At 40.6% G+C, this 26,335-nt stretch overlaps 2 protein-coding genes across 2 annotated transcripts in view; one reads left to right on the plus strand and one right to left on the minus strand.

Annotated features, from left to right (window-relative positions):
* Positions 1 to 26,335, minus strand: part of fancm (FA complementation group M) — a 40,255-nt gene that overhangs the window by 11,213 nt on the left and 2,707 nt on the right. Inside the window, exons 5-13 of the mRNA XM_069152391.1 lie at positions 8,242 to 8,373; positions 7,365 to 7,497; positions 7,021 to 7,113; positions 6,785 to 6,889; positions 6,512 to 6,690; positions 5,476 to 5,682; positions 5,147 to 5,387; positions 4,894 to 5,042; positions 3,474 to 3,638 (exon numbers count right to left, since the gene is read on the minus strand). Of these exons, the coding sequence (XP_069008492.1) occupies positions 3,474 to 3,638; positions 4,894 to 5,042; positions 5,147 to 5,387; positions 5,476 to 5,682; positions 6,512 to 6,690; positions 6,785 to 6,889; positions 7,021 to 7,113; positions 7,365 to 7,497; positions 8,242 to 8,373 (1,404 nt within the window). The remainder of the gene's footprint in view (positions 1 to 3,473; positions 3,639 to 4,893; positions 5,043 to 5,146; positions 5,388 to 5,475; positions 5,683 to 6,511; positions 6,691 to 6,784; positions 6,890 to 7,020; positions 7,114 to 7,364; positions 7,498 to 8,241; positions 8,374 to 26,335) is intronic.
* On the plus strand, positions 14,375 to 25,060 carry soul3 (heme-binding protein soul3). The gene is made up of 5 exons (XM_069152390.1): positions 14,375 to 15,012; positions 20,772 to 20,866; positions 22,205 to 22,346; positions 22,475 to 22,658; positions 22,798 to 25,060. The coding sequence occupies exons 1-5, from the start codon at positions 14,787 to 14,789 to the stop codon at positions 22,967 to 22,969; spliced, it is 819 nt and encodes a 272-aa protein (XP_069008491.1). The 5' UTR covers positions 14,375 to 14,786; the 3' UTR covers positions 22,970 to 25,060.

The following is a 26,335-nucleotide window of genomic DNA, read 5'->3' on the forward strand; positions in this document are numbered from 1 at the left end:
CTTCTTAACTAATTTTAGTTTTCGTCAAGCAGTTTCGAATTTGTCCTTTTTATATGTTATGTAACAGTTGAGAGAACTGTTACATAAGGCCAGGAAGAGAAGTCCTGCCTGCCTGCCTGCCGAGGCTCTCCGCGCTGTAAAGCGACAGAGGCGGCTTGATGAACAACAGTGAGATTTGGCAGGAAAATGGCCTCAGATGAGGATAATGACTTCTGGAGTGAAAGGCTGTTCGAGGGCAGGAGAAATGCGTGGGGAGATGTTTCAGAAAAATATCGTGTTTAGACTTTGATTATGGTGCTTTGTTTTTTATTTTTTGGTTCTGCCTCTGATCTCAAAAAGAAGAGGAGGAGGATGATGATGAGGAGGAGGAGGCAAACGAGCGAAGGGTCACAAGGCCTCTGTGTCAATTCAGGGCAGGCAAGTAAGCCGTGGCTAACGTTATCCCTCACGGAGCAAAGATGAGTGCAGGTCACAGCTGAAGGGAGAGGCAGCTCGTGTGTGAATGAGTCAAAGAGGAAGACGTCTCATAAATTTAGTTCATCAGCACGTTCATGAAAAATAAGCATTATGTATCCGTGATAGAAAAACATCCTCTCGTTCCTTAAAAGTTTCCCTCAATCAATATTTTTTTTTTATAAATAACAGTTATGGAATGACGATGTAAAATCGACGTGACAAGTTTGAAAGGGGTTGTCATGGTGACGAACCCAGAGAGAACTATCTGAAATTGCAGCTCCCTCTAGTTTTTCTGTTTTTACAGGTAGTTTCAGCTCATTGTTCACCTGTTCGGCCTGCAAACTTTGCTGCTCGCCGCTCTTGAACATGTTGTTTTCAGGCTACAGCAGACAACAGTTTTGTAGCAAAAACAACAACAAAAAAACTCTCAAGGTTCCCTTTACACCGACAAAACGTTGGACAGACACGGAGACTCTCTGGTGAACATAGTGGAGTCGATCAAGAGCCAGATATTTCCCTCACGGATTGGTAGAACCAAAAAAAATACACAAACAGGAGTGTTTGGCTTCCTTTTAAAGGGTTTTATGGCATCTAGCGGAAACGTCGCACTAAACAAAATAAAGAAATAACATTTATGAATATTATATCTGATTTTAACCAGTAGATGCGCCTAAGTCCTAAACTGAACCTTTAAGCTTATTGCAGTTGCTTATTGTTTTTGCAGGTTGGATAATTTTCTCCTTCCCGTGTATGGTCAAGACCGGCAGTAAAACAACAACAACAACAACAAAAAAAGGTAACAAGAGCGCAGTTGTTACTTCAGCCAGTAGTTGCACCATAATCTCTGACCCAATTTCGAGGATTTGGAAAAGGGGTCTTATCGATAGAACAATCGTGTGAAAGAGCAGATGGAGAGGCGAGGAGGCCTGTAACAGATATTTGGACGCGATAATGGGAAAGGACTGGCTAAAGGTAAACAAGGTCAGGAAAGAGAGAAATTTGAAAAACAGTGTGGTTGAATTACCTGATATTGATATTCCAATCACACCAAAACAACAGAGTGTGTTTTTTGTTTTGTTTTTGTCTGCTAGATCTTCTTTGCTTGAGAAGCTCTGAATATTACGGCAACAACTGTTTTGTTCCAGGAGCTTCGGTGGCCCTGCTGATTGAAGTGATTCACTCAAGCTACCGGAACAGCGGGGTCGCTGTCAACTGGCAGCTGAGACAATGAACCAAGCTGCACACAGCAAAATAAAGAATTACAAGAGGAATTATGCAGCTGTAAACATCCCACCTTGCTCTTCTAACAGCTTTGTTTACCAGAAGCTGTTAAAAAGGATCACATTAGAAAATAATGACAAATTTTGATTCAGGGCACAAAGGTTATAAATTTTTTTTTTTAAAAACATTATGGGCCTGATTTACTAAAGGTTTGCGTGTCTACAATCACGTGCAAACTTCACATCACCCGCAAAAAAATGTCCAAGCCCATTTTGCGCGTTTGCCTGAATGCATATGTAATATTGGGCGTTTCCACTCGAACATGCAAAATACTGGGAGGGGAACATGCAAATAGAACAATACGGCACCCGCGATGATATTTACTAAACCTGAAAATAGAAATAGAAGTGATTGCTGGAGAGACGGCTGCTCTTGTCGTGGTGAGAAGGAGACGCAGGAAAGCAAAGACTACGTGGAGAACGTGTTTTTCCACCCGTTTAAACATTTATGGGACGTCGGAGGCAAAAAAAAAAAAATATTTAAGACATGTCGTTTGTCCAGCGGTGACATTTTTGAACTGCATGGTGATTTACAGCCAACGACAAAGAGGAGCCACATAATACCAGCAATTAAAAAACTTTTTACGACTCAGCATTTTCCTGCCTCTGGGTCGTTCCAGCGTATCGCTGCTTGGATATGCCCGCCCGGTCCCTTTATTCAGGTGTGCTGTCACAGGTCCTGAATGTGTCCTGCACAATTCACAGGTAGCTTCACAAGGTTCCCGAGCACTGAATGAGACTAATTCACCTGCCCATCACAGAAAGAGCTGGACCCGCTGCTCGGTGTTTGTTAGAAGCATCTTACCGTCACTCCTGTTTTATTATTAAGCCGTTTTGTTTTTCCCCACGGCTTTGACTTCTTTGCCGATAATCTCCTATGTAGCATTTTGGTCTGGTTCTTGTTCTTTTTATATTTCTCAATTTCAATGGGGACAGATTTCCTTCACCTTTTGCGGCCGATCTGCTTTAACACGCGCAAACTCCTCATTTGAATACAGTGATTTGCACCCGATATCAGTGACGCAAATACTCTTCGTAAATCACCCACAAAACGGGTGCGAAATAAACGCGCAAACTTTTGAAAAAAAAAAAAAACCACAATTTAGTACCCTTAATTTGAGATCTTAGTAAATCAGGCCCTATAAGTACAGCAAATATCGTGATGCCGGTGCTTTTTTTTTTTTTTATACATATATATATATATAAATCTTATGCAGCCCCAAAAACAACCAGGTAAAAATAAATCGCTTATTTCCTATTTTTAATCTAAAACCACAATTTCGTCATAGAACCCGTTTATCATCTGAGGAATTTGCCTTCCGGGTCAAAACAATGAATTTAGTAACTCAACACAAACCACAATTGTATGTTCACATGCGAATCAACTGACTCCTTTCAGCCTAGTACGTTTATAACGAGTTGTTGGTTTTTTTTTTCCTTGGGTAAATACACACTACTGTCTTTCTTTTATGAAAAGAAGCAGGATTTATGCAAGATGTTTGAAACCATGTTATAAAACCATTTTCCTATCAGAAGGAGCCTGATTGACTGAGGACTAGTGTACTTTGAATTAGCGGACAGAAAGTGTTCTGTGTTCTTATTAAGATGTGGGCGTATTCAATATTCAAACGCAGTTATTTTCCTTCACGGCACACAACAAGAAAACTTCTCCTCCTTGCTTAATGCTACAGTATTAACCCAAAGCAACACGATCACATGCCGACTTCCTTGTCTCACCTCATTTTCCTCTCTCATGCCGTCTATGAGCTCCATCACCTTAATAAAGTGGTTGCAGCGGAGGGAATGATCAACAACATGGAAAGGAAGCGCTTTGTGCTGCCAGTGTCTCCATTCCCACAGAGACAGCTCTCTGGATGCTGGTCTGCCTTCGGAAACGTCCTCCTTTCATGAAAAACATCGAGTATTAGTTGAAATCGTGGCATCATATTCACGCTAGTAATAACTGCCACACGCTGGCTTTTCCGCACATAACTTTTCCAGCTGTGGGCCGGATGCTTTTCCACCTGAAATCGTGGCAGCTGCAATGAACCAAACGCTGTCAAAAACTGGAACTAAAATGGAGCTGCCAGAATCTCATAATCCACAAGAGATCAATTCACAATATCCTCATTGTTTTTCCATTTGTCCTGGAGTCTCAACTCTTGTGGCTTTCTATTGAGATACATTGTGTTTCCTCATTTTACTTATAAAATACAAGTATGAATAAGATTACAGTTTACATAAGCATACATTTAATAGAATGTTGTATGATCAATGTGATATATATATATATACACACACACACATACATTTATATATACATATAGACATATAAACATATAAACACACACATATATATATATCGGGACTACACGAAAGTAGCTTTCCGTGATTCACGGCTCAATAAAAAAAATGTTATACTTATATAAGGGATATTTTTTTATATATTTATATATTACTTATATATATATATGCCCTTTAAGCAGCCAAGTTCATTCACTGTCTGAAACAAGCCCTCTTCCTTCTGATTGGTAACTCCCAGGAAGCCCACTGCAGCATCCAGTGCCTGTGATCCCCGCCTTATCCCCTTGCCGGGGTGGAAAAGAAAGCTATAAACCGATTAACTAATGTAATTTTCCGTTATTGATTGTACATGTTCGAGTGCGAATACGATCTGGAACATGAGAAGAGACAGAATAAACATCCACAAGATTACAGCAGGACGTTTGGTAAAAATCACACTCATTACCTGCTTGTGGATTTAGACTTTCAATCATAAGTCATAAATTTAAAAAAAATGATATTTGTACCTTTGCTAATAGTTGTGGGAAATGTGCTGCACTTGGCCGCACTTGCACTACTGCGACTTTTAAATGTTTCTGTTACGTTTTGCTTTATTTTATATTTTATTGTTGTCTTGTGTTAATTTGATCTGTTCTTACAAACTTGATGTCTTTTCCTCATTTATAAATTAGATTTTAACATGTTTTTATGTTCAATTTTAAAGGATTAAATGTAAAAACATGTAGTGTATGTAGCTTTTATGGCGTGAATGTCGATACTAACCTTGCAATTATCTCACAGCAGATATATATCAATTTATATACATTATACTTTTAGACCTGCATGAGAAACATAGAAAAGAAGCAAAAGAAACCTGAGGTGCCGGGTCACTGGGTATGGACATGAAGTGTGACTGCTTCAGGGTTGGATGAGCTTCATGTTCCTCCAGCCTCATGGTGGAAGCCCACAGGGAATGTTCTGTGCTGCTCAGGAACCCAGCGGACGTTGCGCTGCCCTGATGAACTACAATCAGACACACACACAAACACAAACACTATCCAAATAAGGAAACTCTGCAGTATTACAAATAAATAAATAAATAAATCTACTTTTGCTTCGTCACTTACTCAGGGTTTGAGGGTGGATGAGTGAGGCCCGGCCCACGGAGCGGGACCGCCGACCCCCGACAGGCCGACTGCTGCTCTCCCGGGGGTCGAACTGGCCACAGGTAATGTGCATCTTATGGAGGCTGGGCTTCACCTCCTCGGGCAGCATGCGAGGACTGTTGGGGAACATGTGGAACCCAATTTTGTTGCCGATGATGGATTTGTACACACTGCGCTTGTTGCTCTGGCTCTGATTGTAGGTCTGTGGAAAACAGAGGATAGAACTTTGGAAGGTTTTGTGGGGTTTCATTTTCAGCTCACGTCGGCTCACATCGCTACAGAACACTCACCCTCTCCTCCCGTCCCTCAGCCAGGATGACGACGATGCGTCCCTGCCGCTTACGTCCGGTGCGTCCCATTCGTTGCACCAGGCGGATGGGATTCTTCTGCGCGTCAAAGCAGACGATGAGGTCCACCTCTCCGATATCCAGCCCCTCTTCCCCCACACAGGTCGACACCAGTGTGTTGAAGCCTCCCTGTCTGAACCTCTGCACCACCTGCAACAAAAGTGAAAAGCAGAAAAAAAAAAAAAAGCTTTCAATAGTAAAACTCTTTTATCTAACCATGTGTATACCCAGCAAATACATGTATCTGTGCTCGCTGCATGTTGTGTACATGTTCCAAATAACCTCTTTTACAGACCTTTTCACAGATTAAGGTCTGTTGTATGTTTAGTATATAATGTGCAGAACAGCCAGTAGCACACAATGTAGAGTTGCCTGTAAGTTCCATCCCAGCATTATTTGCTTAGAGGAGCTGGCGCAGACTGTCTGCAGAGGGAAATCATGATGCTAAGCAACCAGCACTGAAATATGATATGTGCAGGCACATACGTTCTTCTTTGTTGCTTTTCTAAAGGTGCAGTACAACAATGTACCCTGTAAAATTTGCCCGTCAAATGAAAAAATATACCCCATAAGGAGAAAGACAGGGAAAGGTTTAATAAATGAAGGGCAGACATTAAGTAAGGTGGAAAATTATACTATTTGTTTATAGTATGAAGAAGCAATTTTTGTTGCAATATTGTTTTCCAATTCTTCCACCATCAGCCCTTTTATTGTTCACCACAAGCTAAGTCACACAAAAATAATAGGAAAAGCTACAATGGAAATAAGGAATCATATCGTTCTAGTACAACTGAATACAAATAATTGTATAATATTAAATGCGCAGGTTTTTATTCCTTCACATCAATGAGAGTCGGGGCCGGAGACAATATATATCCCGGTTGTCCGTCCATCCAGCCGTCCACCCATTCCCTTCTCGCTATGTCTCAGGAACGCCTTGTTGGTCAGTCAAAAAAAAACAAAGGGAAACAGTCTCTACCTCCAGTTGTTCCTTTTGGGTGAAGCCTTTGACCCCTTTCCCAGCTGAGGATTGGCCCATAAATGTCATGACCCTGATCAGCGAAGCATGGCAGTTCAACATGGCTGCGATCTCCTGCACGCTCTCTCGGAATGATGAAAAGATCATCACCCGCGTGCTTACTTCCTGATGACCTGAACCTGCACGTGAATGAGAACAGAGGAGAAACCGACCAATTCAGTAACCACCACCTGGATTCTTACAGGACTTTATTCAGACGATGGGATAAATCACCATTATTGTCTGCAGAGCGCTCAGCCCACAGTCTGAAGTGCTGCAGCACCACCTCCTCCAGTTTCTTCAGTTTGGGGTGACTGTAAATGAACGGCTCATCCGGACCTGGAAATATTAATCACAGAAGATGCTAGTTCATCAGAAGCAGTGCCTTCGTTGATAGATTTTAAACCGAGACGCTGTCTCAACTGACTACATAATGGGGTCAGACATTGTATGGATGAGAGCTTACGTACCAGCAGATGGCTTCACAAACATGGCTTCCATGTCATGGTAAAGGTCCATGAAGGCGGGAGTCCTCAGCAGTTCATTCTTTGCCCTGGACATCCCTAAGACAAGCAAAGCAAGCAGAGTAATCGTATCAAACACTCGTCACCAGAATCATAAAGGCATTAGACATTTCTGAGTTTACATAAACCTAAAGGCACCGGTGGATAATCTGGTGTATGAAAGCGTGTCGTGGGAGTTGAGGTGAAATATACAAACATGTATATCGGAGAGGAGAGATTCTCATTCAACATTAACCAATCTGTGGATAAAAGAGTAATGAAACTGAAAGCCTGGAGAGAAGGTGACTGACCTCTGGATCCATCCATGATTCCCTGGACGTAAAAGAAGAGCGAGCGCAGGCCCATCTGCATCAGCAGCTCGTAGCCGTGGTACAGGCTGATGCAAAGGGCAAAGTCGCCCTCCAGCATTCCCTGCTGTGGACCCTGCTGTGTGAAGGAGAGCATGTGAGTCCATGAGACCAATGTGAGTCCACTGGCAAGAATGTGGTTAAAATATTCTATCATATTGGAAAATATTGGGGCTTCCAGTGGCCGAAATGGTAACGCACACTACTAACGATTCCAGTTGAGGACTTTTGTTGCATTTCCTGTCTGTATCTCTGCTGTTGCCATCAAATTAAGGCAAAAATAAAATAAAATAAAATATTCAACTTATGAGCTCGTAATACATGACTGGTCCCAATAACATATTTTACACTTCTTCGACTGGATTTCTAAGTAGATGAATGCTTTATTTTTGTTTGCAAACAAAATGTAATAAATGTGGATAATATTTTTAGCATAATTTTAAAATGGTTTTTTTTTTAATTGTAAAGGTTTTTCATGGCCAACAGCTGCCTGCTGCACTATCAAAAAGGGACATGAGACTGAACCAAAACCATACTAAAGGCACAGGTTACAGACAGGTAATGAGATGAAACTCAGTATGAAGCTCTGTAATGCCAACATTGATGATTCTCAAGTATATCAAAAATACTTAAATCCTTAGACTAACTAATGTCGTCAATTATTATTTCTGATTTGTCTTTTAACTATATTTTGACAGTTTCTAGGGTCCATACATCAATGCAAATGAGTAATTCTAAAAGGCTGTGCATCATATGTACAAATGCACACTACTGTGTGGCACATTGTTTGTAACACTGATTCTCAGTGCAGAGTCCATGCCTTGAGGTACGGTGGCGGGTTCTTGCGGAACTGATCCCTGGCGATGATGATCTGGTATTTGGTGAGAGTCCGCAGGTCCTTTTGGGCCATCACCTGGTTCTGGACGAGTCGAGACATAAATTTCTGCAGCACCTGGCAGGAAGGGAGGCAAACAGATATATAGGTCATCAATAATGGGCTGTTTCCTGTCTTAAGGGGTAATGCATAGGTCAAATCCTGCTGACACAAAGCTGGACGTGTCTTCCAGACATACACATGTCCTCTGTGACCACTCTGAGGTACAGAGGTGTTACCTCTGCCGGCAGACAGACTGAATGAAAGGTTTCGCTGAAAAGTGTCCGAGTCCAGTCCCCCTGTCCTTGATTTCTAATAATGGGAAAAAATGTCCAAGAGACGATTTTAACAACACCTATTCATCCTGACGACTGTGGATAATGGGAGGCTGGCTCATTATAATTTCTATTTCAGCTGGGCGAGACTGCTGCTCTAGAAACCGAACAGAATAAAAGACTGTCCTGAAAGAAGAAAAGGGTTGCCTGTTGGAATCGATCAGCGAATAAAAGTGAAATTTCGTAACAGATGAAAAGCAGTTTGCTTGTTTTGGGGGGGCATTCAAGTGTCGCAGTCAACAAAATAATGGATGCATAGTCCCCAGACACACTTCAACCTCTCCCAGAAGGTATAGAAGATTAAAAAAAAAATAATGTCATTCACATTGATGGATGAGAATTTTCAAAAGGAAGAAATTGGGTTATGGGTGGGAATCTGCAGCCACTATTTTATTTCCCCATGTGTCAATGGTGATAAATGGAACTGCATTTATTCTAACATCTGTTAGTCTTGTCACATCTTGCATATTTACTTTTTATTTTCCAACACCTTGCCAATCATCACTAACAGTAGGAGACAATAATTCAGAAAAAAGGAACATATATCACGAATTCAAGAGGAAGATTTTGTTGTCTTGAAGTGTAAACTGAGCTCGTCCCATTCCTTGTGAACGGCAGCCTGTTCCTCTGAGGTGAAATGCTGCAGCAAGAGTGCTGACGGCATTTAGCAAGAGGGATCATATTTCTCCTGTTTTAGCTTCTCTTCATTGGCTTCCCGTTAAATCAAGAATAGAATTTAAAATTCTCCTGCTGACTTACAAAGCTCTTCATGACCAGGCTCCATCTTATCTCAGAGATCTTATAGAACCACATCATCCTAGCAGAGCACTTCGCTTTCAGAGCGCTGGCCTGCTTGTGGTTCCCAGAGTTTCCAAAAGTAGAATGGGAGGCAGAGCCTTCAGTTTTCAGGCTCCTCTCCTGTGGAACCACCTCCCAGTTTGTGTTCGAGGGGCAGAAACCCTCTCTAGCTTTAAGGTTAGACTTAAAACTTTCCTTGTAGTTGGAACTGCTCAGGTGGCCCTGAACCATCCCTTAGTTCAGCTGTTATAGGCAGAGGCTGCTGGGGGACCTCGTGATGCACTGAGCTTCTTTCCTCTCACTCTTTCACTCTCTATACATTCATATCTCACCATCACATCTCATTAACTTCATGCTTTTTCTCTCCCATAGTTTTTGCTTATTGTCTGTTGCCTCTCCATGCGGTTCCCTCGCTCGCGTAGTTTCTGTTCTTTCTTTTGCAGATGTCCACCGGCCACGGAGCTGCAACAGCTTGTGCAGAGTTTAAAAGGCAAAAAGCAAAGTGTTAAATAACAACCTTTAATTCCACTGACCTTTCAAAAAACATCAGCAGCTACTTAACCTGGCCCTAAACAGTCTTTCATGGTAGTGTAAGTAGGCCTGCCCATCTGGTTAGGTTTGTGCTTCATCACACACGTCATGGTTCGAACCTGACTGCAAATCATCCAAGAGTCGATTGCCAGAAAGAGACTTGTAGAGAAATTCTGGAGCCAACTAAAGCTTGGTCAAATGACTTTTAATAATCTTTAAAGAAAATATATTACGTGATTATTCTAAATACTGCAAGGTTTTTATCTAAACCGCACACAGTGGAGAGAAATTGAAAAGGTACGGCGAGGTTTTTAGAGTAAGAGACGGATACAAGGATTGTTTGACCATGACAACTTTTAATTAAATTTATACTATGAACACATCTCTGGTACAGAGAATTGAATATTGTCACCTTGTAAAAACTGTAATAGTCAATGTGACAAAAGTAGAACTCGACCAATGTGGAATTTTTGGGGCCAATGCTGATATGTTAGTGAAAAGGTATACAATATCAATATATCAGATAAAATATGGTTGTCAAACACTTGGGACAAAGATATATTTGATTGCAACAGGATATTTTACAGTTCAACACTAAATGTTATGTTCAAAATCACATCAGGGCACTTAAAAAGTAAACTTCACTGGGAATGTAATAATTAGAAATAATTGCTATTTAAAAAAAAAACATAGAACCATTTTTAATTTAACCTAAGCATCTTTTTCTGCATTATGTTCTATATGAAAAAAAAGTTGTCATAGCGCATGTCAGACAACATACGCTAATACCGATATACCCGTGACAGGTCAATATCAATATCATAGCAATAAATTGGTGGGGCTCTACACAAATCAGATATGAAAAGGAAGGTACTATGACAGGTGATACTTTCAGTGTGCAATGATGGGCTGCTGATGAAGATGAGCTGACTGGAGATTTAATTACACGGTGGAGGTCAACACTGGGCTCAGATGAAGGCAGACCAGATGGGCCAGAAAACGCTGTAGGCTTGTCTCTAAAAACGGTTACATAAGAGGCTCAGTAAAACGAGGGGAACTCAAATGGAATCACGCGATAGGTGACAAGGCAGCCTTATCATCGACAGAGCATCAGTGACAGATGTTGATAATAGCCAGAGTTTTAACTAGAATTTGCAGGTGGCAATTTTTTTTAAAAGCCACCCCACAGTGATCTAATGTTTCCACTGAGACGGGTTTAACTCCAACTTTAACTACAATTTCAGCGAAGTCGTAGTATTTGCTTCTTTGATAAACGCTGGTATCCACTAGTTTACCATTTTAAAAGTGGAAATACAGCACCTGGAGTCTCTGTTCCTGCTTTGCTACTGAACAAAGCAAAAGTTACTGGGCTGATATTAATATTCTGATACAAGTTTGCAGAGTGGCTTTAGTTCACTTTGAAAACTACTTGAAATAAAGTGTCGTGGGTCTGAGCGGTACAGCATGCCCGGTTTTGAATTGCAAGCACGTAATAGGTGAAAATTGTTAATTGCCATTTTATAAAGGTGAGAAGAAACATAACAAAAGTGAAGTATCACTACAATTGACACCTGCAGCTGGAGTTTTGCAAGCCGTGATAACAAGAACATAAGTGACACTATACGTTTCATTTCACCCACCTCTAACTGCATTATGCTGTATATTGTATGAGAATAGGTCTGATGTCAGAGGGAAATGCTGAATTGATGTGTTGCAGATATGGTTATTACTGTGATGCACAAAACAGACGGAGAATCCCTGTTATTCATGTTAAAAAAAAAAAAAAAAGGGGCAAATAAATTACAGGTGATGGCAGGAAGAAGGAGGTGGAAAAAGTAAAAGGCAAAAAAAAGGCAAAGACCTCCTCAAACACTCCTATGAACAATACTTACTAATGATTGGTCTCAATCTCATTTCTTTACAGTAACAGTAGTAATGTATCATGAAAGAATGAAAGAATGAAACCAGTGTCAGGTTTTCATATAAACAAAAAACAAACACTGTGTGGGTGTAAGATTTGTAAGGCTAGTATTATCATTATTGTTGAGGAGAGGAGAGGAGAGGAGAGGAGAGGAGAGGAGAGGAGAGGAGAGGAGAGGAGAGGACATGGGCCAAATGTCAACACTGTAGATGACAGCCTCACTGAGCATGCTCAGTGGGTGCCGGCAGCTGATTGGCTGAGCGGCTTGGAGTTCAGTGACCTGAGGAATCAGTGAAAAAGCCTGTCTGGAGGCACCTATTAATAACAGAACCTACACTAAGCTGAACACTCACTCCTGCATGTCAGCGATGGGGAGGACTTAATGGTGTGTGTGTGTGTGTGTGTGTGTGTGTGTGTGTGTGTGTGTGTGTGTGTGTGTGCGTGCGTGTGTGCGGTAAAGCTTCCCTTAAGATTCACAGACACATACAAGTGGGAATAAGAAAAGAAGGACAGCCTGCTTTGCTCTAATGAAGAGTGGAAATTTCACCACGGATAACCATGTGATAACTGATGAGACTGGCTGCAAGGGTGCTGTTGTGAATCAAACTGTACTCTCTGTCTGGCTGTGACACTTTATAATGAATATACTTAAGGGCAAAGTCAAATCAATTGATGGTGGAGGTGGAAAGATGTAGGCATGGAGGTCTCCCTCCTTGTTATCGGTGTGTCTGTCAGTGTGTGTGTGTGTATTTACATAGGGACTCCCACACAGGTTACAGTGGATTATATAATGTCCTCCGTACGTGCATGTTGATGGGTGCAGCATGGTGGCTGGCTGTTGCAGCGACACAGATCAGAGGAAATCCTGCCTAATATGTCCCCTAGTGCACAAGTTCAAGTCTGCTTCTAATCCTCTGCCTGGGATTTGTTTTGTTTATTATCACCCACATTGAAAGACTACTTATAAAAATAATAATAAAAAATAAAAAAAAATAAAAAAAAATCAACCAAAACAAGGAACGGAGGCTTTCTCCCGACCCCTCCCAAATTATTTACATTTTCTTATTACAAAGGCAGTTATAGCAGGCAGACATGAGCGTGCATGTACAAACATGCTTGACACACTCATTTCTGCTCTCCACCACTGGGTGTCCTGTTGTCAAGGCAGTCATTAATTTGTGAAAGAGTCTGACTGTAAATAATCACAGGCAGCAAGCACTCACAAGTACAAACAGGATGTTACAGGCACTGCAACTGAACATGTGCGCTCAACAAGAGTCATTTTATTACGCCGTAAGTGGTCAATGACAGGAAGTCAATTAAAGAAACGTGGAATTTTATATATATATACATTGATGTAAAAAGGTAAAAAAAAAAAAAAATAATAATTATTCTTAGGATGTGTAAAATTTTACGAAATCTTACCAAAAAATACATACTGTAATAGTTGATTGACTTCAAACCGCTATTACATAGAGCACAAGGAGAGGCAGCTTTATTTGTTTCAAACAAAAGAGCTTGACATGCTAAAAAATGCACTAAAACACAACAACAACAAAAACTATTAATTTGTTATCAGAGTTGTTTCTACTTTGATAATAAATGAATCTGATCAGGAACAAATGCCATTTCTGATTCTCAAATGAGATGATTATAAAGTTCTGCAAAATTCTATTTATCAGCAAAATGTTGTTAAGATATTCAAGTAAAAGTACAGGTTTGGTCCCTCTAACTGATGTAATATTGTATATGACATCATGGGATTATTACTACTGAAGCATCAGTGCAAGCAACATGTTAATGTTGTAGCTATGTATAGCTACAACATTAACATGTTATATATATATTATATATACACACACACACACACACACACACACAAGGTTTTCTACAGGGATGGCAGTTAAATCTTAGCGGTCATCAGATAATTACTCAGAGAAGAAAGAGAAAAAAACAGTTCTGATACAAAAATCTGTTTTCAGTTTCTGAACTTTTTTTTTTACTTAATTTAGATTTTTGGAGACATATTGGTTCATTAAATTATTAATTGAAATTGAACCATGTGAATAGTTTAGTGGGGGGGAAAACGTTTTTTTTTTTATTTGTGGATCAGTTAATAACTCACATCTGAAATGTGACTGGGACTCTAGGACTTGGTTGATGACTAACACTAATTTGCGATATTTTATATACCGCAAATTAAATTAGTCATTAAAACCATTTTGGGATTAACTGCTAATAAAAAATAATAATCAGTTGCAGCCCATTGGCAACAACACAATATTAGAGTCGCCTGTGTCCACGTATACAAAACTATTAAAGAAATAACGACAAAAAAAAAGACTGTTCGGGACCCATTTTAACAGTTGGGTTAAATGTTGAACGGCAGGGGGTCTCGGGTATTTATTACGTCGGGCAGCATGACTGGGAGGGGGGGTTGTGGGAGCCCGCAGCGTCACGTGGTATCCTGGTCCGCCCTCTTCTCTATAATAAACATCGCGTTCTCCTCCGACTAAAACCAGGGAAGCGTCACGTTGCTCCGCTCGGGCCAAGAAGAAGACGACTTCTTTTCTTGTTTTGTTTTGTTTTTTTTAAATTTTTTTAGCGAATTTAAAGTGAGCCCAGCTACATAATATGGCTCGGATGGGTCAAATATAACACAAAAGAATGCAAATATGGCTAAATGCGTCGGGTGAAGCTGAGCAGTGCCTGGTTTGTTGACCAGAAAGTAACGGTTGTCCTAATCTGGACAAGCCGAGCGCCGCAATCCGAAGACAAAAAAATATTAAAAAAAAAAAAAAGACTTCAACGACGAGTCGTAAGCGATTTTAGCCGCTTCTATTCTTCCTTTAGCCGAAACCGTTGTGGCATTTTCGTTGGTAGGTATTATAGTCTTACGAAGAGAAATGGACCGAGGTGGCTGTCAGATGAGCGGCGGCGGCGGTGACGCCGGCGGCCCCGAGATGATCACACTGGAAGACCTGGAGTCCTTCTCGGAGGACCAGCTATCGGACTCCGGCACCGGTAGCCTCGAACAGGAAGGAGAGACCATGGAGGAAAACGAAGATCCGGACCGACTGCTTCATTACTGGCAGGAGGTAGCGAGAGGACATCAAGTGGAAGTTGCGCAAGGTAAAAAAAAATAAAAAAATAAATGTATATCAAGAAGAGATTAAATATGGCAAAAAAATCAAATCAACAACACCTGTCAACTGACTTTTGTTTACTTAGGAAACAAATAACTTTTTTTTAGGTTTTAGTCCCCTGCCTTTTGGACCAGTCTTCTTTGGAATATAACCTTTCACGTGAGGTGTACAGACAAATAAACACAACAACTACTTTAACTTTCGTTAGTGTGCACAACTTTGTCGAGGCTCACCATTGACCTAGTTTCCAGCGGGGAACATGGACAAACCAGTTCTAGCGAGGACATTACCTCTCCTTCAGACAACTGTCTGTTTTGCTATAAAACTGTATAGTTATTATAGAAAAAAATGTAAGGCAAAACTTTGCAGCACAGAGACAAATAAGTAGAGACTAGGGCTACAAAATAACAATTATTTTCATTATTGATTAATCTGTCTACTATCTTTCTGAACCAATCAGCCGTTTTGTTTTTAAAATGGGGAAAAATGTCAACCAGTGTTTCTCAAAGCCTAAAGTGCAGCCTAAAATGTCTTGTTTTGTCTCAACCAAGAGTCCAGTATTATAATTGAAGACTACCAGGAAATAGTCGCATTTAATAAGCCAGAATCAGATCATTTTTTAGCATATTTCATATTAAAAAAATTACTCGAACAATGAATCAATTATCTAAATAGTTGGCGAGTAATTGTCTGACTATCAACTCATCGACTAATCCTGGCAGCTCTGATGCAGACAGGTTGTAATTAAAGGGATCAAACTCCAATGCTACAACATTAATGCACACACACGCAGCGTTTTGGTTCTTACAGTGTGGTCATGGGACCTGTAGGATCCCTGGAGGTTTTTTTTTTTTTTTTTTATTGAAATATGAGTTTAGAATCTCTCTTATTTTAGTAACTAGAAGTCTGCAAAATATCAGATTGCATTTCTATCTATGCCGATCTATAATATGTTCCACAATTCCACCACAACACAGATATTTGCAGATGCACTCATTTGGCCCACTTCATTAAATAGTATATGGCCTGCTGCAGACTCTTTCTGGGCCCTTTGAGTGGAAACAACTCGTAGTGTCTCGAATAAATCTGTTCGACTGAAAGCAAGAGTGCACAACTGCAGTGAAGTGTTACGAATAAGCAGTCAATTTATATGTAGGGGAGCATTTCTTAAATCAGGAACATCCCGTTTGTAAAACACACCTTTCACTCACATGCAGTTCACTGTTCAAGTCTGATTGTGTTTTTTTTCCGGGTAAATATTCAGCAAATACACGTTTCTACCTGTATAGTAAAATATTCTAATTGGATGGTACGATATTGTTGTTGCTAATACAATTGCACGTCAAGTAAAAGCGCATCATCACAGTCAACCTACTGTTTACTGTTGCATTAGATGAAGGGCTGCGTTGTTTTGAGGAGGAATGCAAAGGACAAACTAACAAATTAGACTTAATTAGCCACTCACACTGTTTATACTTTGATAAAGAGAATTTGTTTCTTCACTTTTTAATTCAATAATATATCCTGACACAGTCAGTAACACGCTGGGATTGCACGAGTGTAAACACAAAATGAAATCAAATGCACACTTTAATGTTGTCGGTTTCCATGATCATTACTGTACAATAACCCTCATTTGTCTCAAGTCTGACCCACAATCTGTAACGGCAAACTGACCAAAATTCAACTCCGTAACTATACCATCTGATATTATACAAAACAAGGATGATGCTCTAGTCTTATTCCTTTGTTTATGTACTTACTCAGCAAGCTAGGCAGGAAATATGTCGGATAACAAAAATAGTGGAATGCTCTATGATCCCCTCTGTGACAGAGTTGATGGTCCATATTTTGACATCTCCGTATGCGAGTCTGATCTATTTGCAAGTTGTCAGGAATGTGGTCAGGACTGCTGAGGGTTGAACTGCTTTGCAACCTCTGAACTGCTCCAGTAGACCAGTCCGATGCCCGAGTGTGACTTTAACCCGCAGTTGTTGTCAGGCAGCACCGGGGCAGAAGAAGTGTTTTAACGTGAAGTGGCAACATTGCTTTGCAAGAAATTTGGCACTTTATTACCGTGCATCGTTGTTAGCCCACATAAACAAGAGAGGGCGCGTTCATTTCAGTCAGTCATTTCCATTGCATCACCTCCAAAGTCTATTAACATGTTATTATTTTGTCCGGAAAATTGTAGACCAATGTACTCTTAAAGTACACAAATCTAGCTTAAGTTTTCACCTTGCCCTCATTTACTGATTGATTTTGTCAACTTGTAGCTTCAGGTGTTAGATTTTAGCAGGTAAAGCCAGACGTTGTGCTCGGCAGGAGACGACAACGGCAACCGTGAACTCTGGAACCTTCCAACTCGGTGCTAATCACAGATCTTGGATACACAGACCTGAACAATAGACCCATTGAGATAAGATAAACTTCAACACTTTAATTCCTGCTTCACAGTTTTAAAATTCCGTTTTCAAAACTGTATTTAGATAACCAACTCTTCCTCATGCAGGATTAAACAAAACCAAAGCCTTTTTATTAGTTCAGCTTGTGTACAGATAATGCTTGTCCACAGACCAGGGACTCCCAACTGTTTTAGGTTGGTGTCCTTTAAACAGAAAGAACTGTCTGCATGTAAACTGGGGTCACCAGTTTAAAATGTCTATAAGGCACTGTTGGTTCAACCAAAGTAATCCAATGACTTGTAGAGGCTGGAAAAGTTTGGAAATTCAGAATTATTAAAGAAAGGTTAAAAAAAAAGTTTTAAAGAAGGATTTCATTTTTCATTCTCAAGTAGGCCATTTGTCGACTCTATTATTATCTTATTGCTTCTGTATGCTGCTGTAGCGAAAAAAATTTCCCTTTGGGGATTAATAAAGTAACTACCTAACCTAACCTCTGCGGGAGCCCACTAGAAATCCAGTAAACAAGACTGGCACATCTTCCCTCTGCCCCCGGACCACAACACTAATTGGGGACTTAATACAAAATCACTTGCTGGGGCCTTCTTACTCAGAGGGGATTAGTTACCGTACCTGCGCCGGTACTGAAGTAGTGGCTTCATTACAATACTGTAGCTCAGGACGCAGGCCAAGGCCACTGTAAACTCCTTTGCTCTAATTGGGATGCAGAGGGGTTAGATGGGGACTCCACTTATCATGCAAACTGAGAATGAACTTTTTTTTTTTTTTTTAATGTTTGCACAATGTGATCCGTTCCCATGAACATAACAGTGGTTTTGCTGGTTACTTATGGGTGCCACTGTAAACAAGTGTGAATAATTCAGGCCAGTCCACACATTAAACCTTCGCTACAGTGGTTGGCAAAGTTTATGATGATATGAATTACCAACTGATAAATTGTATTTTCATTATTATCGTGATATGGCCATGGTAATACAGACATTTTAGAAGACTGCTTGAAACACAATAAATAAGAAAAAATATTTGATTGAATTGGTTAAGTATTCATGTGCAGTTTGTTGAATACATTTCAATTTACTTTCTTTCATTTATTCAGTGAGTATAGGCTATTCTGATATCAGTGTATTTTTAAAAGGCGGAAACACAGGAACTGTGTGTCTAATATGCACACGTCAATATTTGCGAATTTATCACAAATCGTATCAAGATTGCAGTGTTATCTCACGTTGCATTTGTTTTTTTTTTTTCCTAAAATCATGCAGGCCTAATGACATGCAAATACACAGACACACATATCTATTTCCCTGCTGTAAAGAGGCTACGAGTTCATCTTACTGAAGCCATTCCACTGACATTTAATCTAAAACCACATCTTCATACGTTTAAAATATTTCAGTTTCTGTATGGAGCTACTTGACCTGATAATGCGTTTGATGTCGAAAGACAGGTGATTATGGACTGTAGTGCAGCACTTATTAATTCTACATGCCCGTTTAGTTTGAACATGACATTATCGTGTACACTTAAAGATAAGAAAAAGCCACAAATAGACTGCACACTATCCGCTTACTATAGAGATCTGAGCCGAGTTAAATGGAACATAACATTCTGCGGGTATCCCTCCCGACTCCTGATGATAAACTGCAAACTCTCAATTTTGACAAATGTCTGAGATGTGGGTAAAGATTTCTCCCCGGATTCCTGGGTGTGTTGTGCTACTGATCAAGAATCCATATAATCACATTTTGCATATACTTTAGGTAATTTACTAACAACGTGCGTTCAACATCCTGATCAGAAAGTGATGCAAGTAAAAAGTATGGAAATTAAACAGAATACTTCAATATTATGTGCCAGTTATTTTTGCTTAAAAAATTTAAAAAAAAAAAAAAAAAAAAAAAGATGGAAAAAAACAAACTGCACAGCGAACCAGAGGTTAGTGGAACAGGAGCCAGACAGAAAGTGGGACGTGACTACAGCTCTGATTGGATTTAAAAGCTCAGGTAGAAAAACAAGCATGTGGGTTGACTTTGTTGAATGCTCTGCGTCAACACCGAGCGGCTCCACAGGCGCTGCCATAGAAACTGATGAAATTGCTTGTGCGTGCTTGCAGTATGTGCCTGAATGTGTGAATAATGGCTTTGAGTTTTAGGCTGAATCGTGTTGTTGTTTTTGTGCCCCCTACCTTGTCTCTTTTGTTGCCGACACTCTTAAGTAATATTTTACTGTTGAATATACTATTAATCATTGATGTACAGTGTAACTTTGATTTCGTGAGATCCTACTAAATGAGTTTCCAGCAGCTGAGATGTCCACTCTCTCTCTCTCTCTGTCTCTGTCACACACACGCCTCCAGCTTTGCTCATTGTCAAATGATTGATCATCTAAATAGCACATATCTGTCTGACCTAGTTGTCGTCCATGGTATTGATTGACAAAATGTGATTGAATGGGGTTCACCTCGAGTGCTGTGTACACGACGGTTTAACAACTAAACATGATGCCATGATTTAATCTGACAACCTTGATGTCATCATCATAAAGGGCCCTCGTTTTAATATTTGCTTAAGTGACACATTTCTGGACGAGTTGCTTCTATGACCCCTTTTTTAGTTGTATTTAGTAGGGCCTGTCCTACATTAATTTTTAGCATGTGTGGCTAAATTTGAATATCTGTATGAGAGCAAAAATAATAAAAGAATCTACAGCAGGTTGGAAATGCTATGCTTGCAAAAAGGTTGTTTCTGTAAGCCACAGCTCAATAGGGGATTTAATTACTAAATTGATCCATGAAATACTGTCAAATGTCTTAAACGAACTGGTAAAATACGGTCCAGGTTTTCAAAACCATTGGCTAATGCTGTGATCTCTGTTGATATTCGTCTATACCTGGCCTTGGGCTGCTTTAGTTAATGTTCTCTCCATCAGCTCTAATAAACATTACTCTCAGCAACATCCTGGCACAGCGCTCTGCCCAGCTGGCAGCCTTTTCTCACTCTAACTATCCAACACGGACCGCCAACAGATTACTGGAAGTGAGGACGTTTCATACAGATAAGAGAGAGTGTGTGAAAATAGTTGTATTTAATACGTTTCATTTGCCTTAATATGCCATTAAAAGCAAGAAAAATGGCATCACCAAAAGAGGCTCGACTGCGTTCAAAACATCACTTTCCATTCTTTGACTGGCACGCGGGCAAAGTTCAAAACAAAGGCTTCAACACAAACAAGCACGCCACGATGGTCACTTGTGTCAACACGCACTACTATTTCTGACCGTGGTTTGAACTCCCTATCAATGTTTGTTTGCCTCGTTTGACAGATATGGCGGAGCCCATTCAACAGCTAACCACCAACAACGAAGGACGCAGTAACAGAGAACACATCCCCTTCACCCTCCTCGCACGCAAAGAGAAGGTATCAATCGGACTTTTACTGCATACTCTCAATACATACTCCCACATTCGTACATTTTGTGCCACACAAAAAAAAAGGGAAAAACCAAGTGTATGCGCGCCAGGAAACAGAGTCAAAATTCATAATCTACCTTACAGATCTACCAGAGAAGCTCAATGCTCAAACACAATGAGTCAACAGCGTTACAGAAATAACTCGGGAGAGGAGATTAAATATTTTGTTGGAGGAACAGACTTTTATTTGACCCTTTTCCTGCCATTCCAGTCAGATGTGATTGAGCCGATAGTCGGTCCATTTTAGGTCAGGTATGGCTAAAAACGTACATTTTAATCCGTTGTTCTCATTATCTGGAGAAACACATAGCAAGTGAACAAACAGAAAAGCCTTGGATTGCACACACAGCAACGCCAAACTAATCAAGCCTCTCAACAGGCATCAAATAAAAGAACATGAACAGCGATTACATACAGATATTCTGTGTGAGTGTGGGTCAGCTATTTATTTCCAACAAGATGACAGTGTCACCCAATACAGTAAGCTGCTTAAATTCTTTAGGGGACCGTATAAATAAAAAGGCCTAATTGGTTTAACTTGAGTTAATTAGCTCATTAAAACTTGGCTGGAGACTCCGGTTAAACAAAGGACAAATATGGCACCTTATTCTCAGAGCAGTTTTTAGTGCCATGTAAAGTGGCGGTATGGAGACAGTAAGCAGACGGCGGTCACAACGCACCGACAATCTCCGACTAAAAAGTGAAATGAATAACAAAATATTTGAAGGCTGTAACTGAGTATTATATTCATTATCAATTTACACTTCTGCCTTGATAAAAAAAAATATCAATCACATCTCTACTGGCGATTTTGTAGTCGGTAAAGGTACCAACATATTTACTTGCGGTCTGTAAACTTTACTGAAGAACCCAACTAAAGCAGGATTGAAAGTAACGTTTACATTACACAACCTGGCCTTCTAAAATGTAACCTGTCAAAATAAAGCTTTGAAAATGCAAACAAGAGGGGGAAAAAAAAAAATCCAGAGTACTCAAGTATATTGATAAAAATCCTTTAACATTACACCAATGCATTTTTGTGTTTGGAAAAATGCTCACATACTTTGTGAGGCATGTCACTGTCTGAGTGGCCAAACACTGTTTATTATCATTTTAAGTAGCAATGGTTTCATTGGAAGTATTTTTCACATAATTTGTAAATGCCAACCAGCATCTTATTAGTCAAAACAAATTGCTGGTAAAAAAGGTTGAATTTAGTTTACCACAGTCATTTTCTTTAAAGTTCCCTCTCTGGCTTGTGTCACCTGTGCTGTTACTTTTTCAGTGTGGGGAGCTGCTATATGAAAAACGCCACTATGAGAAGGGCCACTGGGCTTGTATAACAATGCGTGAGGACACATATGAACAGAGCATCTGCTATGGCTTTATGAGGATAATGCGATACATCTGCCAGCAAAACTCCTTCGGTGAGTCCAGGGGCCCTTTAACATATCCAATCAGGCTCCGACCTATTTCATGTGCTGGACTTCTTCACCAAACAGAAATGTTTTTCAAAGACGTGCAAAAATGACCACTGCAATTTTTCGGCATCAAGGTGGCTACCTGGGCATGACGCTGCCCATCGTGACGGTGGTGCGCACAGACGAGAACCATTCAGTGATCTCCCATGATGTCACTGTGGCGTACTACCTTCCCGACGAGTATCAGGCCCAGCCCCCACAACCGTCTGACAACGACATCGTCATAGACATCTGGCCTGCCACTACCGTATACACAAGGTGAGTAAAGAAGAAAATAACTATTGCCACCGGTTAGCACTGACAGCCGACAGTCAGGGCGAGAATTCATGCCGTTTTTCCTGCATTAACATTCAACTTTGATGCCTCGTACTTATGCACGACTCCCTCCGTCTTCCAGGCCCTTCACTGGTCCCACCAATGAAGTGACCATCATCAATCAGATCAGTGCCATGGCTGAGGTGCTAGACTCTCCGGGTGTGTGCGTCAACGACTCGTTCATTGTGGCCGGCTACACCAACCCCGCTCACAGCAACCGTCAGAATGAGATCTGGTTCCTGGAGCGACGCTGAGGGACGGCAGGATTACGCAGCGATCCTCCCCGTGACCCTTGAGCCTCATTAAGACTCCCTTAACACTGTCCCAGCTCAGCTACAGTCTCAGGTGCAAAATCATCTTTTAGTCACCACCTCTACCTGAAATGACCACCAGCCTAGTACACTCCAGAGCCGATGGGTTCTGATTTTTTTTTTAAAAACAACAACAACAACAACTCAACCCTTACCTTACCTCAGAATTTTCCTTTATGTTCATTTTAAATAGATCTTCATTTCACCCGCAAGAACAGAACGTAACCACTGCCATGCACTCAAGAACACAACCCAGATACTAAGGTGAAGCATAGCATTCATCTCCTGCTTGGAGATGGCTAAAACCCTTTTCCTAAGCACAGTGCCCTCCAGTTAAAAGTTGAAACAGTTTTAACTGTTAGGGCTCTGTGAACACGGTGACCACTGAGTGGTGTCAGAAACATGCAACAGCCTGTCCATCCAGAGGAAACAGGCTTCCAGTGGACACGCAGCCTTTTTGTGCTCCCTTTCTGTCTGTTGCACAGCCACAAATGTCTTTGTCATGTGGAGTGACTGCGTCATTCTCTTGCATGTTAAGGTGTCACTGGTTTGGTTATCGCCGGACCACAATAATCCACGACAGGTCCCAAGTCTGTGTCACACAGCATGTTTTGTTTCAACAACAAGTGCAATATTTATTAGACAACCAATACTCAATAAGCCAGTTCCTGGGCCACTAACCTAACCCGATCCCAGGGTGTGTTCAGTTGCTGGTATTGTGGGACAGGCAGGTCGATCTGCAGTGCTGCACTCATCACGGCCCGACAGACAACATCCAGGACAGAACTAGTGGCTTCCGCCTTTAAATAAGCTCAACACGACAAGCGACACAAAATTTAAAAAAAAAAAAAAAAAAAAAAAAAAAAAAAACACGTATGAACTTAGCACGTTCCTGTGTGTTTGTGCATGAATGTAAAGCTACCGGGCGAGGGTGTAAACAAAACGTCACACTTCTACAAACCAAATGCAGAGAAAAACTTCCTGGTTTTACTGCTGAATGACAATCATAAAGTTCTTATAGAATATATACATCCTTTTCTCTTAGGAAAACGATGGAAGGTGATGCATTCCTCATGTTTCAAGTCTTGTTCATACGCAGGAGTAGTTGCCCAAGTACCTCTTTGTCGTGCTCTTTTCTACTCGCCACTATGTGTCAAAGTTATTAAGCATTCACTAGTGTATTGCAAATACTACTGCTGCTGAGTAGAGACAATGCAACCAAGAAAAGAAACAGAGCACAGAGAATAGCTCTGCTGTGATTATAGTCTTTAAAAGAATAAAAGAAGGCTAAATTCTGTTTTAGTTCAAACTGTTTTTTCGTGTTCTCCCACCGATAAAGGGTTAGTTTATAAAGTCAGAGACGTGTGTATGTTTATCTCCACTATATCTTCAAATCAAACATACCAATGAAATGCAACAAAAACAAAGTTACAATGCCAGCTGTACACCTGGCGTTCACCGTATCATCTGCTCTGGAAATGTTTATTTACTGCTGGGGTGCCAGTGAAATGGAAGTGAACTGGCCAAAATATCACCGTGTGAGGATTTTTACCAGGACGGGAGGTATGTGCAAAAGGCTTTAAGCAGACAGATGTTGAAGCCCATTTAATGAGTGAAAATACAAGTTAAATTCAATCCAAATTGGGGAGAAAGTTGGCTTCACCTTCTTGATTAAATCCACAAAGAAACTGACAGTTAAGAAAGATAGTATTGGGTTGGGAAGGTTGCCCGGCATTCCTGTTGACATCAAGGCATCCAAATCCAAAGAATTTATTTCGCATTCAATGATTGTAGCGTTGATATGATACTCTTGTAAACACTTGCAAAGCCATGATACATGTAGGTTGGTTTTCCCTTTAAAAGAGCCTGGTTATATGGGAACATCAAGTGTGTGGATTTAATTTGTTTTCCTTTCTTTTTGCTTCTTTTTTTTTTGTGTGTTTTGCAAAAAGTGTGATGTACTGTGAAAATTCAAGTGCAACAACAACAAGAGCTACTGTGGTTTTTCTTTGTTCAATAAAAAATGTGCTTATCTCCTGTCTTTTGAAATCTACAGCGGCGCGAAGTTCATGAACGCAAAACTCGACGCCATTCTCGGTGTATTGGTGTAGAAATGAGTTTAAATAAATGATGCTCACTCTTATGTTTCATGATAAACTTCTACACAATGAACTGAATACTGAAGAGCAACGCGGGAAATAATGCGAACCCTTTACAAAATATAATCTGATCAGGAAAGAGCAAAAGTGTAATCCTTCACCCAAATACTTGATGCATTACGAATGCAATGACTGAATAGTTTTATACGAGGAGAAAGATGGGCATCACAGCAGAAACAAACAGGCATAGCAGGTTGTGTTATCAGTGTTTGTACTGAACAACTACACTTGCATAAAAGCCCCTGAGGTTGCTACTTCCTGGTTTGTTTGTTTTTTTATGGGCTCAAAATGTGGTAAACCAACAGCGTCGCACCACACTTGGTTGCGAAATCTATAGCATAATCCATCGCAACAGGAACTGGTGCCGAGTTAATGGAGCATAGTAACATGATGAGCTCTCGCAGGAGGAACACTATAGTATATCAGGGTGCAGCCTGTTGCACAGTGCGGCCGACTGTACAGGGAGTAAACATGAAGTTTAGCCCAGATGTGCGGATTTATCAACCTAATCCCGTTTGTGTTCGATAGTTCCTACTTGCGCAGAAGAATTGCCGCTAAAAGTTCAGCCCTATATTACCCCATCAGTTTCCATTACAACACAATACAGGGTGTAGATTTTACGAGCGCGGGCGGGAACAGAGTGGCCTAGATGTGCACTGACTTTATACGCACTGTCTGCAAAACCTCAATCTCTGCTCCATCAAAACCACAAGAACAGAAAAGGCGACTTTAGTTTTTATTAAGACGGATAGTGGCCTCTTTCTCTCTCGGAGAGTGAAGGGAAAAACACAACTGAAGATAAAACACGTGTCTGCATGACTGGTTCATTTTTCCGATTGGCTCAACAGTTATTAAATTCTTCCTGCATGACTGCAGTAATGCCTGTTTTACAACTGAGCACAGTGTTTCCTCTTTTTTTTTTTGGCAGTGAGGGATGGAGGTTAACAAGGAGGCTGCAGACATCCTCCGGTCAGGGGGTAAAAGATGAGGGGGTGGGGGTGAAAGAAAGAAAAAGAAGTACTTTGTTGGTTACTACAAACAAGGAGGGGTGGAAAAAAAAAAAAAGTACATAGGGGCGAAAATAAAACAGGTCTCAACTTTCAAATGCAGGTGTCACATTCCAGCCATCCAGCCGGCTGACACGAATGAA

The sequence above is a fragment of the Embiotoca jacksoni genome, unplaced genomic scaffold (assembly GCF_022577435.1).
Source record: "Embiotoca jacksoni isolate LCO1_2020_lvr unplaced genomic scaffold, fEmbJac1.0.p SCAF_18, whole genome shotgun sequence".
NCBI classification, from domain to species: Eukaryota; Metazoa; Chordata; class Actinopteri; family Embiotocidae; genus Embiotoca; species Embiotoca jacksoni.

Excerpts from the sequence above, each read along its gene's own strand:
- soul3 (XM_069152390.1), top strand. The coding sequence starts at position 14,787 with ATGGACCGAGGTGGCTGTCAGATGAGCGGCGGCGGCGGTGACGCCGGC. Across the intron at positions 15,013-20,771 it reads TCAAGTGGAAGTTGCGCAAG|ATATGGCGGAGCCCATTCAA; the intron begins GTAAAAAAAAAT and ends CTCGTTTGACAG. Across the intron at positions 22,659-22,797 it reads GCCACTACCGTATACACAAG|GCCCTTCACTGGTCCCACCA; the intron begins GTGAGTAAAGAA and ends TCCGTCTTCCAG.